This window comes from Macrosteles quadrilineatus, unplaced genomic scaffold (genome assembly GCF_028750875.1).
Source record: "Macrosteles quadrilineatus isolate MER2022 unplaced genomic scaffold, UCM_ALF_1.0 Scaffold_8__2_contigs__length_117827958, whole genome shotgun sequence".
Classification (NCBI taxonomy): domain Eukaryota; kingdom Metazoa; phylum Arthropoda; class Insecta; order Hemiptera; family Cicadellidae; genus Macrosteles; species Macrosteles quadrilineatus.
The window spans coordinates 79,644,505-79,660,533 of record NW_026542601.1 but is presented as its reverse complement, the minus strand read 5'-3'; the positions used below and the strand labels follow the sequence as shown (position 1 = coordinate 79,660,533).

The window sequence follows — 16,029 nt, the reverse complement described above, 5'->3', positions numbered from 1 at the left end:
AAGATTTTTAATTGATTTATTCTAAACAGTGTATAGCCACCATCGCATAAAGATAGTGTTAACGACACGAGTAGAAAATTTAACATACGAGCCTTCGCGAGTGCCTTACAAACTTTACACAACATTTCTAATCTCACAGTATACTAGATATTTAAATTTTAATCACTTTTGGTGTTTGAAAAAAATATTTGGGGACAATAAATAGCTCTTCAGCAGCTGTTTAAAATTATACAAGATGGCTGCTAGCCTCCAATGACTCTTAAATCCAACAAGTTGTAAATGAATTATAGGGATGAGGATGCTTGTTACTTCCAAGAACCAAAAGCATAAATACCACAAATGACATTTATTTAACACTCAAAACTCTACTTCAATTATACATCTTTGTACAGCATGTCTGTAGTACTTATTGAATTAAGTAAAAATTGTCTTTATTTACATCATAATATAATATTATATTCAACTTCCAACATATCTGTCCTGCAAAGTTATTTAAATTTTGCAGTATAGAGGAAAGATACTTATTCCTCTTTTAGAATTGTATACAATAAAAAAACCTAGAAAAAAAAATTACTAAGAAATCTCTTTAAATAATCAAATGCTACAATACACAGCATAATTGATTGTTTTTTGACCAAAATTATTTTAATTTAGAGAAATTAAGTATCCAAATATTAAATGAAAACATCTCTCTTAATCATTTTACCTAAATCTTGGACCTAATGTAAAAAATACCCTGTAGGTAAATAAAATAACAGAGGAAATTGTATAAAATAACCAATAAAAATTTATAGCTTGTTTTAAATAATCCACTCTTAAATACTCTCGACTGAAGTCCTGTGAAGCACAACATATTATCTTTTCTTTATCAACTCAAGGTCTGGTTTACGTTTCCGCTGTTTTCGCTTCTTCTGTTGTTTCGTCTTCATCATCTATGGTTACAACTTCAATGATTGACACATGCTTTTTATTCTTGTTTTTATTTTGGTTAATCTGCCTCTTTTCATTCTTCGTTTCTTCGGCATTGCTGAAAACAAAAATTGTATTTAACAATAGGTAACTTAATAATAGAGAATGACTAAATTTGTCACAATGTTTGTTCTTCATTCACAGTTTATAAAAAAACCACGCTCAAAGTTACCTAGAAAAGTTTTGAGTTCAGACAGTTACTGAGATATTGAAAAACTGAGTGACTTCAGTTACCCGTTTTCGTACCATCAACAATCATTACCAGTTATTAGTAATAATTGCTCTAGTGTGTAAAAACTCTGGGGGAGTGAGCTGGTCTAGTGGTAGAGCGCGGGTTTTCAGTCCTGTGTTAGAATCCTGCCAATTACCAATGGATTTTATCTAAGTGAGAATTCCGCAACCCCTAGGTCTATCCTAAACTAATGTGAAGAAAAACAATCATGGGCTCATGCCTAGCGTCTAAGAACAAAAAAAAATGTGAAATTTTACACATCTAGTGTTTATGATATCTGAAATCATAATATTTTTATGATCATTACTTAACCACTTGGCACTAAAACCTTTATAATAAAATGTGTGTTTGTTTTTACTAACTAACAGTGAATTTTTCTAAATAATAATAGACCTACCAATATACTTAAACACTGCTTTTGACTTTTCAACCTACTTTTAGTGATTAATCATTATTAGACTAGGAAAAAAATTTTGTTGTTACAAAAGGTTAGTTTATCTTGCCAGGGACTCAGTCTTCTAGTCGCTGAATAAGAGGGGTTCTACTGTAATAACATAGGATTCATAAAGAAAACCACAGTTAAGAAAAAAATGTATAAATGCATGTACTCGATGAATTTTTGGAATTGAATTTGTGTGAAAATTACTCGTTTTAGTCTGGTATTTGACATTATTTTAATGATGCTCAAAAATGAAATACCCCCGCCGCAGCAAACCTGCCGACCAAGCAAATTTCCATTTGTCTGAATGTCTGAATTGATTTGCAATCAAAACTATTTAAATAACATTAGCTTTAACACCGAGGTTTGCTGCAAGGAAACTAATAAAGTATGTTTTTTAATAAAATATTTATAACTTGGTATAAAAAAAAATGGATATATTTTGCCAAGTTTGATCAAAATATATCCATAAACAAGCAAACTACAACATTTTACAGCACGGCATACTCTTAAAGAGGTTCGCGAACTCTTTCAAGTTTATCCTGCCTTACACCTTTCAACTAAATTTCATCAAAATCGGACTAAAATTACTTAAGTTATCGCGTTCACGGATGTTTATAAAAATTTGAATGAATGGTGTTTTTGGCCTCTGCGGACATCAAAATGAAAAAGTAAATCGGTTCCGGTACTAGGTCTTACCGTGCCACCTACGGTAATAGCTACTTCCCTATAGGGAAATTCGCTAAAAAGTGTTTGAATACATAAATTTGATCAAAAAATTACTTTCTTAGGTAAAAAATAAATGCCAGTGATTCAATCATTTACATGAATGGGGCCAGACAGTTTTTAAATTTCCTTAAAATGTTAAATGAAACCATCAATGCTACATTCTAAATCATTCATTCATTCAAAATCATTCAAATCTAATGGTATTGTTAATGGCTTTTTACAATAAGGAGTGTTTAATTGTTTACTCCTCTCAAAATCAATCAGTGGTCACATACGACGTACCTCCCAAGTAAAAGATCTCAGAGGGTACAGTTTAGTTAACAGCCCACTTTTCCAATAACCCCAGAAGACAGGAATAGTCTGACAAAAGGCTCTTCTACGAACTCTCAATTTCGGCAGCTCACATGGTTGTGGGCTGTTAAAAATGCAAGATGTAAGCTTCAAAATTTATATTACACACCCATTTGTTACTATCATGTACAGTGTTTAGAATGTAGACCTGGGTTTAGCTAAATTAGTAAATTGAAAAATGAATTGAAGTTTCAGTCTAAAACACATGCCTTTTCTCCACCTTGCCTTGAAGATCTAAAAACCTTAAGAGTAAAACAAGCTGCTCAGTCTGAGTAAAAGGAGCTAAGGGTATTTTATATCAGCCACCATGAAGGATTGATAGTGTTAAACACCATTAATCCTTTATTTCATTCCTATAAGCTTAAGCCATAATAGTACTTGTTTTAATAACATACTTAACTAATTTGCTAATCTTTATATCCATCAGAAACTCTACTACTTCAATGAGGTGTTGTCTAAATTAACCTATGTTTATTTAATACAATCCCACTGTTTATCTTAGAGGAGACAGATGAGCTTCTCATGAGCAGTGTATCCATACGCTGGATTATTATAACGAAAACGGGATTTTTAGACCATGAGCAGTATTAAAACGGGATGCGGGATAAATCGGGATTTTCAGTTATGACTGCTATTTTGATTTTTTCTACTTAATAAAAAAAAAACTCCAAATGATTAAACTACTGTAGCAAAATATAGCAAAGTTTAAAGAACAATTTAAGCATGATACGTCAAATGTAGCCTAACACTCAGGATTGAACAAAAAAATCATGCGGATTTCTTGAACCAGTAAGCGTGATTATTTTTTTGGTCGTGTGGATACCATGAGATGCACACCGCGAACCAGACCTAACTTGGACTTGAGACGGGATACGAATCCTTAATAGTGTGCGAATCCTTAGTGATGTTTCCACTGTTATTTGATTAGATTTGTTTTTGGCCTTTGGGGACATAAAAATGAAAAAGTATACCGCGCCACCTACTAATAAGGTAATAGTTTCTTCCCTAAAGGGAAATTGGCTAAAAAAAAAAACGTGGTCAACAAAAATCCGAAGCCGTTTTTGTAGGTCATATGCATAGATAAATGGAAGTTTAGTTCTGTTTATCATTCCACTTGTATTTCAAAAGGTTGAACATCCAGATGGAAAAAGACTGAAGCGAAAAGGTACACTAGAATGCTTCTCATTCATGAAGACGAGTGGTACTGGTACTTACTTGCACCGAGCTCGAGTGCCGGGTCCCCAGTTCTTCTCCGGGTTCTGCTGGTACCTGACCAGTTTGCGGATGGCACTGCTTGGCCTGGCGCGAGGATGGATGTCAAAGTTAGCTATGAGGTTGGGCGGCTCCAGTATGATGGCTGCGGCGACGGACCCCGGGACTAGACGCTTCTCTGATACAGGGTTCATATGCACCCAACATCTGCAGCAGACAACATACTTGGGAGTGGTACAATCCTTACCAAGCATTTCTCAAATGCTTTACGGAATATCACTGTCAATAATAACAATTAGTTTGATTGTCCTTTAATTATAATTAATGAGTGTATCATGTTTAAGGAAAGGTTTAATGCAAGGATTGTAATTTTTATGCTAAATGGATATCAGCTAGCTTGTCATAGAAAAAGTCCAGGTAATCTTTGTGCTAAAATAAAATAAATTAAATAATAATAGAAAAGTTAGGATTGCAATCTCACAATTTAAAGTTTTGCTTAGCATAGACTGGTAGGTATGTGTATATTGTACGTATTACAAGCAAAGAATTTGGTCTAAAAGATAATAAAAATGTTAAAGAATATGGTCCAACAAAAAAAAACATTCTAACATTATTATCAATGATTTCTTACACAGAACTTGGGTGGCTTGAAAGAGAGCAAAAGGAAATATGTGAGAAGAGGGGTTGAGCGTTATAAAACTCGTCTGTTAGCGTCAATAAGGGTTCATACCAAATTGATCGCAAACTGAATGTTCATAAGTACGGTACTTCATTGGTAATATAATGAGTTAAACAACAACAGCCAAACTCTACCTCATAATGTCCCAGATGATCTTGGAGGGTGCGTTTGTCTTGATGGCCGTTGGTGCTGCATGGGAGGCAGACACTCTGTAGCCAGCGTTCAAAATGGCCGACCTACAACAGAACATTAACTAAACATCCTGGCAATTTAGGCACTTATGTTTTTAATAGCTTGATTGTAAATACGGTTATATCCTTTAATAACATTATTCTTCTAGTAAAAAAATACAAGGGTACAACAATGCTATAGGCTACATTTTTAAATATTTCAATGATCACGCCATGACTGCTGAGTCATTTTGAAGATCGTGTCGTGACTGTGGAGTCACTTTGAAGATCACACCGTGACCGGTAGTCATTTCAACCATAACCGTCTAGTCATTTCAAAGATTGTGGCGTGACCGAGAGTCATTTTGACGATCAGTTGGAAAATGTAGTGATAGTCTGTTCCAATAGGCCTACCTTTTTGTGGTTAGGTAAGGGTATTTTATAATGAGACTGATGATTTACAGTTAAATTTCACCAGATATGACATTATTTAGTCACAAGTTTTTTCTATACCTCTAATTTGTTTGACCCATTATAAGTTTTTATAGATCAGTGCCACTAACTGTAAAAATTGATTTTGTTTGTCTTTTTTGGTAACTGCAATACTCAAGACTTTTAAAACAAACCCTATTTTTGCACAGGAAAAAATACCGTCCCGTCCTGTCCCGAAAATTGGGAAGGAAATAAAAATCCCGTCCCAAACTAAAATTTCAATCCTGGACATCCCTACTTAAAATACATATCCAGGAGAGCATTGCTGCATAAAAATTGATTTATTGATTAACTGACTTGATTAGAAAAAATAATTTACTGGACTAAGAATTTTTGTTGAGGTAGACTTTTAGTCTATAAGTCTATAAGTCTATAGTTTTAGACTTAAAATACATATCCAGGAGAGCATTGCTGCATAAAAATTGATTTATTGATTAACTGACTTGATTAGAAAAAATAATTTACTGGACTAAGAATTTTTGTTGAGGTAGACTTTAATGGAAAAGAGACCATTTAATTATCAGCTAGACTGAGTTATTTTATAAGTACCTGATATCTATCAGAGGTATGGCCTGACAGTGTAGTTTTGTGCACAGCCCTGAAATGGTGTAGTACAATGGAACATCTTGTAACTCCTCCCTGATAACTTCAAGCATTCCTATACAAAACAAATGTATCATTAAGTTACCGGAGATGGCGGAGATATGATGTATGTTGAGATGTTCTCATCAACAAACAAAATTTAAACTGTCTACTATTAAATCAACCATTGCTCACACCAAGCTGACAGGGCAATACTGCAATATTTAAACTAGGACTTAATGGTTTGGAAAATTGGATTTAGGTTTAGCAAGTGGATAGATTGGTTTTATTTCATTATTGATTGACTAGGTAGGCCTACATAGTATCAACTCCCATCTACATGGACCAGCTGTAGCTAATTTGTTATACAACTAGAACGTTTTGGTTAAAGATAGTACTAACATTTTGTTAACAAATTGGATTATCTCTGTTAGCGGATGAAGCCATACAACTTATAAGCAATGAGCCAGTATCAATTATTTTTCTGTGATAACTTTTTTGATCATGTACAACTTTTGATACCAATAATGTATAGCAATTTTGATTGAAAACCATGGAAAGTAATTAATGAAATACAAATTCTTATTTATTGAGATGGATCAAGAAGGACCCCTTTTACAGTTTGCTCTAAATAAATAATGACATATAAATAAGAATGCTATGCCTTCTACCCCTTGAGCAGTGTTTGTGATCTCTAAAAAACATTCCTATTTCTACTTTGTTCTGACATAGGATCAATGAAAAGTCTAAAATTACACGTTTGTGCTCGTATTACCAACAAAATTAAATTACCTTGCATTCGCTTAGCAGTTCCAAACCTCCCCTTTTCCAACACTTGCAGCATGCTTTCTACAAACTTTGTACTGTATATAGGGTTCGTCCATATAGGGCCTCCCATCTGCAATGTTAAGGATTTATTATTAAAGTAAAAGTTAAAAAAGTAGAGATGCCAAGACACCAGCTAGGGTAAATCACAAATAGGTAAAATGGTGATCATTTCACATAAATAAACGTTGTAATGTAATGTAGCTAAAACTATGAAATGAAATTCACAACTTATCATAAGGAGCATGGAGTTGAGGCATACAGATCTAGGATTCGAGGACAACGGTATCTATGATACAACACATGCAACACGATATGCCATTCCGATTCAAGAAGAAGTGGAGATACTTAATCATTTGGAGAAATTGCCTCTGGATCGTTATTAAACATTGTTATAATCTAAGGCTTACCTTACGATCCAATGGGTTTATTGTGGAGACCTATGTTTCTACGCCGTAGCGTTATCGTCAGTCCTAGGCTAAGCTAAACTTTTTGTTTTTCATCTCTTACTTGAGATATTGTCGGGTGAATAGAATTTTACAAATACAAACACTTCCACTGATGCATGGCCATGATCTTTTCAATCCTAACCTCCAAAGTTTAGCTTAGCCTAGGACTGACGATAACTCTCCGACGTAGAAACCTAGGTCTCCACAATAAATCAATTGGATTGTAAGGTAAGCCTTAGATTATAACAATAACAATACTTAATCAATTCAAACAAACCGTTTCAAAATTAACTAGTGAGGTTTTAATTTAACGAGCTTTGACCTTTGTTAAGGATGGGAATCTGAATGTAGTTATATTAAAGCAATTGAGGCTGTCTTTTGAGTTTAATAATTAAATAAACACAGTGTCACCAAAATTGCAAGAGATCATTATCCTGAGAGTAACTATTAAATTCAATGATGAATATCAACAAAGAATAATTTCTTAATATTGCCAATAAAAGATGAATTGATGAATGTTTTTTATGAATTTACAATTGGAATCTGCACATTTCAGTATCTACGGTTAAGCGTAACATTTTTTGCTCAGTCTTGGTTTTTTATGGTTGACAAAATTCCCAGCTCATTCGTGGTTTTCATGGTTGAGTGGGTTACCCAGTATTACTTCAAAGTTTACATAAATACTGCCAATGAGCCACAATACTCACATTATGCTTGTGGTTGCAGTGGAAGCAATTGGTACCAACAGGCGGGCCTTGAGTTAATGAGAATTTTGGCTGGGAGTTGTGGCCAACCTGAGAGGTACTTCCAAGCGGATGAAAGGAATGGGTGCCACACCCTACACACTGATACACCATCGCCAACTTGCTGGAAAATAAAATTTAAACCAAGAAAATATTATTAAGTTTTTATGAAAATGTTTAGGTACTACAAACTGATTTTATAGCAAGTAGTTCAAATTTAACTAAAGATGTATACAGTTTTTACTGTTATTTGTATGGAATTAAATTACTAGTTTGACAAAAATTACTTTCAATATTTCTGTAAATTAGTAAATAAAAGTTAAAGATCCATATTTCTTCCCATGAACTATTTCATCGACCAAAGAATTTTGCAGGTCTGAACTTTTAGGTGTATTGACTAACACAAACACAAACCTTGTGGTTTTCTTGCAGGTAACAGGTGATGTGTATATCTGTACTATCAGTCTAATGTAGAAGTCTGCACTGAAGGAAAGCAGAGGTACGATGTATCGGCCGTAGCGATTAGCATGAGATTCTATACACTGCAGAGCAATCCTCAGCCCCTGCAAACAAGTTTCGTATACTTAGTGGTCAAAACACATTCTTTTTATTGCCGTCCAAGAATCGGTGGTACCAATCCTTACTTACAACCTAAAAATATGTTGCCCATATATGTAACCTAAATATTGTGGTAAGACTATCCCCATCTATAAATAGGTGTGAGAAAGGATAGGATAAGCAGGCTTACCTTAAAAAATGTAGGCATCCCACTTCATTCACTACAGAACACAGAAGAAAACACAAACAAACAAAATATTTCGAGGCCACTGGCCCCTTTCTCAACATGGAGAGTCACATTAGATATTAAGAGTCTTTCACTGGTAAGGAAGCAGTGTTGCCAACACACTATGAATTTACAAATGAATATTTACAGGTTATGAGTCATTGATTTTATTTACACTTAGTCTAAGCCTGCTTTTTAGGTGTGGAAGGGGAAAGGAAAATTTTAGGCCTATCTGAGATTGAGGTTTGGGGGCTCCCTGGATTTGGTGAACCATTGATAAGAGAGTTCCCATCTCCTTAGTTGTGATGGGTTACAGGTGGGAGGGCAAGATCTTATTATTTTTGAATTGAAACAACTGTTTAAATCTTGCATATTGTGGCTGGTAGCATGAATAGGCACTGGTTTTTCTGGATGGTTGTTTTTTATATCTGTCCTATGATTGTTCATTCATGTTCTAAAACTGGTGGTGGTAAGTCCAATGTATTGAGATGGGCAATGGTTGCATTGAAGTTGATATACAACATTTTTCGTGGAGCATGTATTGTGTCCTTTAATTTTGTTTGTTTGTGTTTTCTTCTGTGTTCTGTAGTGAATGAAGTGGGATGCCTACATTTTTTAAGGTAAGCCTGCTTATCCTATCCTTTCTCACACCTATTCTCAGGCAATTAGCCCTTTCTCTCCAAACCTAACCCATCTATAAATAGTAATAGTGAGAGTACTCTGTTCTGTTATCTTATGTTCCTAGAGCTTTAATAAACTAAATTCTTATCTTCTATGTTTTAAGCCTAAAAGCCTTTAAGGTGAAACGAATGCAAAAGCTCACATGTGGCTGTGGAACTTGGCTTAGGGTCAAGGTCCAACTCAACTCAATCAGGTGGAATGGAGCTCATATAACAGATACTTTGACAAGATATTGTTGCCTCAGTCATGTGCCAATGAATGGACTGTGTAAATTGCTGAAGTGGTTACTACCAATACTCACCATCTCGTGACAAGCAGGCATGCGTAGACTGACGGCACCATACTTGACGTAGCATGACTCAGGAGAGTTACCAGCCAAGATGGCCATGTCAGTGCAAGTGACCAGCAGCAGTCCTCCGTCCCTCACTGCCTGTACCGCCGCGTCCAGGAACCGCGAGGGACACCCGTAAGGATCCAGGTCAATGACGTCGAACCCTTCCGGTGCATCTTTCCGTTGGTACATTAAAAGCCTACATCAAAGACGTTTTTGGTTATTATTTAAATATGGTTCGCTTCCCGACATAAAGATTTGTTAACTATATCTCCTTTATAATTTGCCTTTCTGTTTCTACATGCCCAGCTGTTGACTTTTACTGTCAGACAGATGTAGTTTTGTATAGACTACTAAAAACCATAATTTGAATACTAAAATTGTTGGCAAGGATGGGTTTGCGCCTAGTTTTTAAGGATTTAATACTGTATAGGATGAACAGCAGGTGTACCATACTGTTGAAAATAGTTGAAAGTAAACTGTATCAACACCTGAAACATAGAATTTTCTATACCACTAGCTCCTTCTTCAATTAGCATCTCTAAAGTACAATTTAATTAATGTGTTAGGGGTGTTTATGTACTTTCAACTGTTTTTGGTAAGGTAGGCTAAGTCTTCTTTTCCACATCCACTATAAAATTTCATGTAACTCTACTTTGAGTTGTAAAGTTTATCATAACATTTTGTGGAGGAATCAAACTTTTAAAATACTTTTGCTATATGGTTGCAAAACACTGAAAAAGGTCAGAGCACAAATCTATAGGCCTAAGCTATTCACATTTGAAATGGAAAAGCTAGTATACTGAGGCACTACCACACAGTATTAAAACCCTGTTTACATTCTGACCAAACTAAGCCTAGGCCCTAACCATTGTGTATTCAATGACATGCTAGAGACTTACGACGCATCACTCATGCTGGTAGTGACCATGTCTTCCACCATGTTGTGCTCCACATTCTTCTTTATCGTTTCAACAGCGTCTTCATTGAAGTCATTAGCGATCACCTCCTTGACACCAGGAATCTCTCGAGCGTAACGGATAGAGCGAAGACCAGTGGCAGACAAAGCCTCCAGGATGGTAATTCCATTCTGTAAGTTAACAAAGAAAGATAATTTAATCTGTGACATACACATCATTTAACTCAACTATTTGGGTTATTTTGGAGATTATTTCAGACAATTTTAGCATTAGAATTTGACTACGAAATGATATTAAAATAGCATTTATAAACTGTTTCAACACTGTTATGAAACAGATAAAATTATAGGTCGGTTAAGAGTGCAATACTTAATGCTTGTTTCCAGTTTTGCATACGTAGCTTTTAAAAAAAAGTGACTAGCCAATGGCACAACAGTCTCACCAACTATGGGGTGTACTATGGGACTATGGCGGGTAAAGGAGCAGGTGAAAAGGCAGGGACTGCAATTTGACTGGGTGTGCACTGTGCAGTACAGTATTAGGCCTTATTCCAACTCCACGCATCGTTAATATGTCAAATACTCAGTACATTACCTAATCAAGTTGTTTTTCCATAGTCGATAGAAAGAGAATAGTGTAATGTCTCTACTTTTGTGAAACCGAGTTTCCATATGTTTGAAATCACTTCAGCCATTTAAGAATAATTTGAGAATAAGTGATGTTTTTTTTTTTTTACACTGATCACATAAAATTGCAATTCTAAGAGTCATGATAAAAATTCAAATTTAAAGAAGTTTTTGAAACAAGGAAATCAAATAAGGCGTTCTACTGCTCAAATCTTTAGGCTATCGTAACTTTGTAAGTAGGCCTATGTTAGATGTCTGTTAAACAGCAATTGTACCTCTGCCTTTTTTCCAGCTTCAAAAACGTTCTCTTCCGTCCCCTCAGCATGGTTGGAGTCAGCTTCACTTGAGTCGTTGGCTTTCCGCTTTTTGCCCCGGTTTCGAATCCTGGGATCCTGTTGATGCATCTCAGAAAACACTGTCAGAGCTGCAATACTGTAACATAATAGCTTAGATATACAAACCAATATCGGGCATTTAAAAGGCACAGTTTACAAATTTGACGATAGGCCTAAATAAAAATATGTAGGCCTATTTAGTGTAATAATATATAATGTTGACTAGGTACTATCACACTTACTACTGTACAGTTACTTCTTTTTAGCTAATTACACAATCTTTGCTGTAAATTAGTTAATTCATTACAATATACCATTTAGGCTACCGGTATCTCATCACATTCTTCTTCAAAATAATTAACCTATTTAGCTTAAGTGCCCGTTTTTTCTATACAGTCCAGGGCATACCCGAGTGAGTTAGAACCAGCCAACAACAGTACAGTTAGACTCCCTCTTATTCGGACACATTTTAACCGGACATCGGTTTAACCGAACTACACTCAGCAAAAATTACATCTCTTTAAAACCGGAAAATTTTTATCAGCACATATTGGTTTAACCGGACTAGATCGGCAGGAAGTACTGAAACCAGTCACGTGTCTAAATACAAAGCTCTCCTAAATTTAAGTTGAATATCACAGTAAACGGTCCATTTTAATGAGTTTTTGGGGATGTCGGTTTAACCGGAAAAACCGTTACCGGTATCCGGACTGGCTTCGGTCCCAAGGATTCCAGATAAGAGGGAATCTACAGTATAAGCCTTATCTCTCAAGTTTGATAGTGGCCGGTTTAATGAGTTATAGTATCTCTGGCATAACTCGATGCCTTGCTGTTCCCACACAGTCTGATCATGCTAACTTAGTTTATGGAAATTGTTTGAATAAACGTAAGGTTAAACCTATACTAGTTTGTTCCAAATTCATTCAAAATTGGATAATTTTTACTTATAAAACAGAAGTGTTCCTTTAATAACTCAAGTTATCGACCTAACAAACGCATAATTTTATTTATGAATTTAAACTGATGGTGTTCCATGACACCTACGGTAAATAGCTTAGGGTATTCTCTATAGGCTATGGGAAATTCACTTAAACTAGACTTTTAGTAGCTGGACCGAGAATACCTAGCTAAGCTTAACTTAAGGCCTAAATAGGTACTTTACCAACTAAACTAACATACCTCATGTCTCTGTTGAACTCTTGAACTTTATTGTAAAATACATTTTTGTCTGCTATGAGAAGTATTTCAGCAGAGCCCTCTTCAATAACATTTTTATTCTTGTTTTTGGATGGATCTTTCTCATCAGTTTCAGAACATTGATCCAATTTAGAGTCATCATGACTTTCAGTTTCTGACTCGAAGGTTTTATCGTCATTTGTATCGACATCCATCCCGCTTATATGTCCATCGTTTGTACTCTGATTAGATGCTTCATTCATTTCAAGCTGGGATTCAAGTTTAGATTCATTTACTTTTTCTGAAACAATTTCACCAGATACACTTTTTTCTTCAGTAGTACCGGTACTGGAGGTAACTGAAGTGCTACTCACATCAGCCCCAGTAGAGAGGATATTTATAAGAGAGTTAAAATCCTTTTCAATATCTAAAGAATTACCGGGATCAATTTTAATTTTCTTCTTTGCAGACTTAGGCCCAGGTTTATAAATAGGTTTCACTGGAGTAGGTATGGATACAGAAGGATTGCTAATATTTTGAGATTTCCCAGGCACTGGAGTTTTCAAAGACAATGACGGCTTCACAGATCCTGTCTTAGATGTTACTTGTTTGGTTGGTGATACATTACTAGACACAGGTTTTACTGACACTGGAGAACTTGATGGTGAGGGCCTGGATCCTGCTGGCACAATGGAAATTCCACCTCGACTAGCCAGTTTTTTTAGAATTGTTTCTTTATCTTCCACAACAGGTTTTTCCTCAGGAATTAGACCCAAGCTCGCTAGCCTCTGAACAGCACTCTCCTTCGGCTTCTTTATTTCGCTTGTTAATGTGTTACCTACTTTATCTTGAGGAGCACTATCTAACTTACCTTCACTGTTGCCTTCAACATCATTGTTTACTTCATCAATGTTGCTTTCCATGTCAATTGCATCGTCCTTTTCCACATTATTGTCTTGACAGTCAGATTCACTTACCATCTGAGAATCACTGTCACCATGTTGCTGATCAACTAATTTGGAAATTTCAGAGAGTAGGTTGTCGTCTTCACTGACAGTTGGCTCAGCACTATTATCATCTCCATCATTAATATTAAGTTTTTTCTTGTCATTAGTCATATTATCATTAAGACAATCTTCACTGGTATTATCATACTCCAATTGCATGGCTTCTTCACTAGAAGAGGCATTTTTTTCTGCAACGTTGATATCTGAGTCTACTTCGCTCATTTTACTTTTAAAACTGGCACTAACTTTATCAACAGAGTTTGTAACAGCGTTATTGCTCAGCTGGGTTTCAGAGGATTCATGTAGGCCTATGGTGGTTTTGTTTATGATATGCCTAGAGTCATCAATCAAAGGTTCGGATTTTTCTAACCCCAAAGCACTGTTATCTAAATCATCGTTAGGTGATGACATTATCAAAAAGAGTAGGCCTATTGGTAGAAGTTACATTCATCGAAAATTTAATGGTATAGTTCTACGTTTATATTCTGAAACACTTAATACAGTTCTTCGCGAATGTCACAAAACAATTTATTAATTTCCGTTAGTGCATAGCCTAAATCCTCAATTAATTGCACGATGATTATGCTGACCTGTTAGCTGAACGAAGTTTGATTCAAGAACAAAAACAACATATAAAGATATCACTCTCAAAACAAAACTCACATCAAATGCGTATAAGATATGGTAACTGTGGAAAATAATTATGTTTATTAAAGTTGAATTGTGTAATTCGGTCGATAACAACAGTCAACGGGTCACATCACACATTCTCAATAATACTCCATTCGGCCGCAGACAGGCGTCGCCATTTTGTTATCACAAAAACACAAATCACAAACAAACATACCAAAGAGTAACAACCATAGAATAATAATAATAATAATAGAAGGTTGGGCTACAAAATATTATAGTATCAAGATTATTAATATGATGGTATTTCCTAGTTTATAATCCCACATTGCCTACTGCCTAATTATAATAAAGCCTCATTGTGCCTAGTATCGATTTTGTTGCATTGTTCCTGAAGAAAAGAGAGACTGTGTACGTAGCTATAATTCCATTACGTGTGAAAATATGAGTACATAATGCCCTGGTAAAAGAGCAAATTTGACCAAATGTACCATAGTGGATAGTACAAGGAGAGTATTTTTAAATTCTCTAATTTTAATTTGATTTATTTTTATTTTTAATCTTTTAATAGAGCATGGCCTTCTTAGTAGTTATAGTCTTCAACATCTTTGACAATGAAACACATCGAACTTGTTACAAAATCTCAACTCTAGACAATATTAAACTAGGATTGCTTTCATAGCAATGAAAGCGGAGGAATCATTTTTCATGATTTTTAATAAAGCAATAAATAAAAAATGTTTATAGATATAAAATACAAAATACAAATGTTCCCACACAAAGCACTGCTAGCAGTTCTAGCCTTTAAACTACTTCCTTCACCACTTCCAACTGTGGACCTGTTGTTTCCCTCCATTCCCATCGCATTTAAGGATTGCAGATACATTAATCTAACTGCCACAGACGGTTCCCACATTCCAGACTGTTCACCTTTACTACTTCCTTCGCCACTTCACTTCCTACATCTTGGACCTATTTCCCTCCCTTCCCAAAGCATTTAATACTTTAGATACATTAATATAACTGCCCCAAAATGTTCCCACACTCTATAATGCAAGCATTTACTACTTCCTTTACCATTTCCTACGTCGTGGACCTGTTTTCCTCCCTCCCCAAAGCATTTAATACTTTAGATACATTAATCTAACTGCCCCAAAGCGTTCCCACACTCTGCACTGCAAGCCTTTACTACTTCATACGTCTTGGACCTGTTTCCCTCCTTCCCATAACATTTTTATTATCGCAGATACATTAATGTAACTGCAACAAACGGTCCCACACTCTGCATTGCCAGCCTTTACTATTTCCTTGTTTCCCCCCTTCCCATGGCATTTTATTATTTTAGATACAATTATCTAACTGCCATGCCACAAACGTTTTCCACACTCCGCACTTCTCACCTTTACTACTTCCTTCACCACTTTCTACGTCGTGGACCTGTTTAAGTTTGCTATTCAAGAATGTGATTTACGATTTACCGACAAATTGTTTAAGATAAAATGTTATTTGTACCTTATTTAGCTACAAATCAAATCTGTTAAATGCTGTACCTAAAAGATTATGTATTATCTAAGACTGTACCTATTCGATCAATGGTCGTTTCCAAATCGGGACTTAAATGTAAACCTAAGACTTTCTCTGTGGTATTGACACGGCCGCCTTTAACT

General features: G+C 35.4%; 1 protein-coding gene across 2 annotated transcripts; it reads right to left on the bottom strand.

Moving 5' to 3' along the window:
* Positions 1-339: 339 nt before the first annotated feature.
* LOC129001317 (tRNA (guanine(26)-N(2))-dimethyltransferase-like) lies at positions 340-14,538 on the bottom strand. 2 transcript variants are annotated; one of them, XM_054428571.1, is made up of 12 exons: positions 12,729-14,538; positions 11,490-11,646; positions 10,571-10,758; positions 9,639-9,867; positions 8,287-8,435; positions 7,837-7,996; positions 6,648-6,753; positions 5,823-5,931; positions 4,746-4,847; positions 3,936-4,139; positions 2,652-2,784; positions 340-1,027 (listed from the first exon to the last, which is right to left on the bottom strand). In XM_054428571.1, the coding sequence occupies exons 1-12, from the start codon at positions 14,141-14,143 to the stop codon at positions 1,004-1,006; spliced, it is 2,976 nt and encodes a 991-aa protein (XP_054284546.1). In that variant the 5' UTR covers positions 14,144-14,538; the 3' UTR covers positions 340-1,003. The 2 variants fall into 2 exon arrangements, with proteins under 2 accessions (XP_054284546.1, XP_054284547.1); XM_054428572.1 differs by lacking the exon at positions 2,652-2,784.
* Positions 14,539-16,029: the final 1,491 nt, after the last annotated feature.

Excerpts from the sequence above, each read along its gene's own strand:
- LOC129001317 (XM_054428571.1), bottom strand. The coding sequence starts at position 14,143 with ATGTCATCACCTAACGATGATTTAGATAACAGTGCTTTGGGGTTAGAA. Across the intron at positions 8,436-9,638 it reads TGCCTGCTTGTCACGAGATG|GGGCTGAGGATTGCTCTGCA; the intron begins GTGAGTATTGGT and ends ACTTGTTTGCAG. Across the intron at positions 4,140-4,745 it reads ATCATCTGGGACATTATGAG|ATGTTGGGTGCATATGAACC; the intron begins GTAGAGTTTGGC and ends TGTCTGCTGCAG.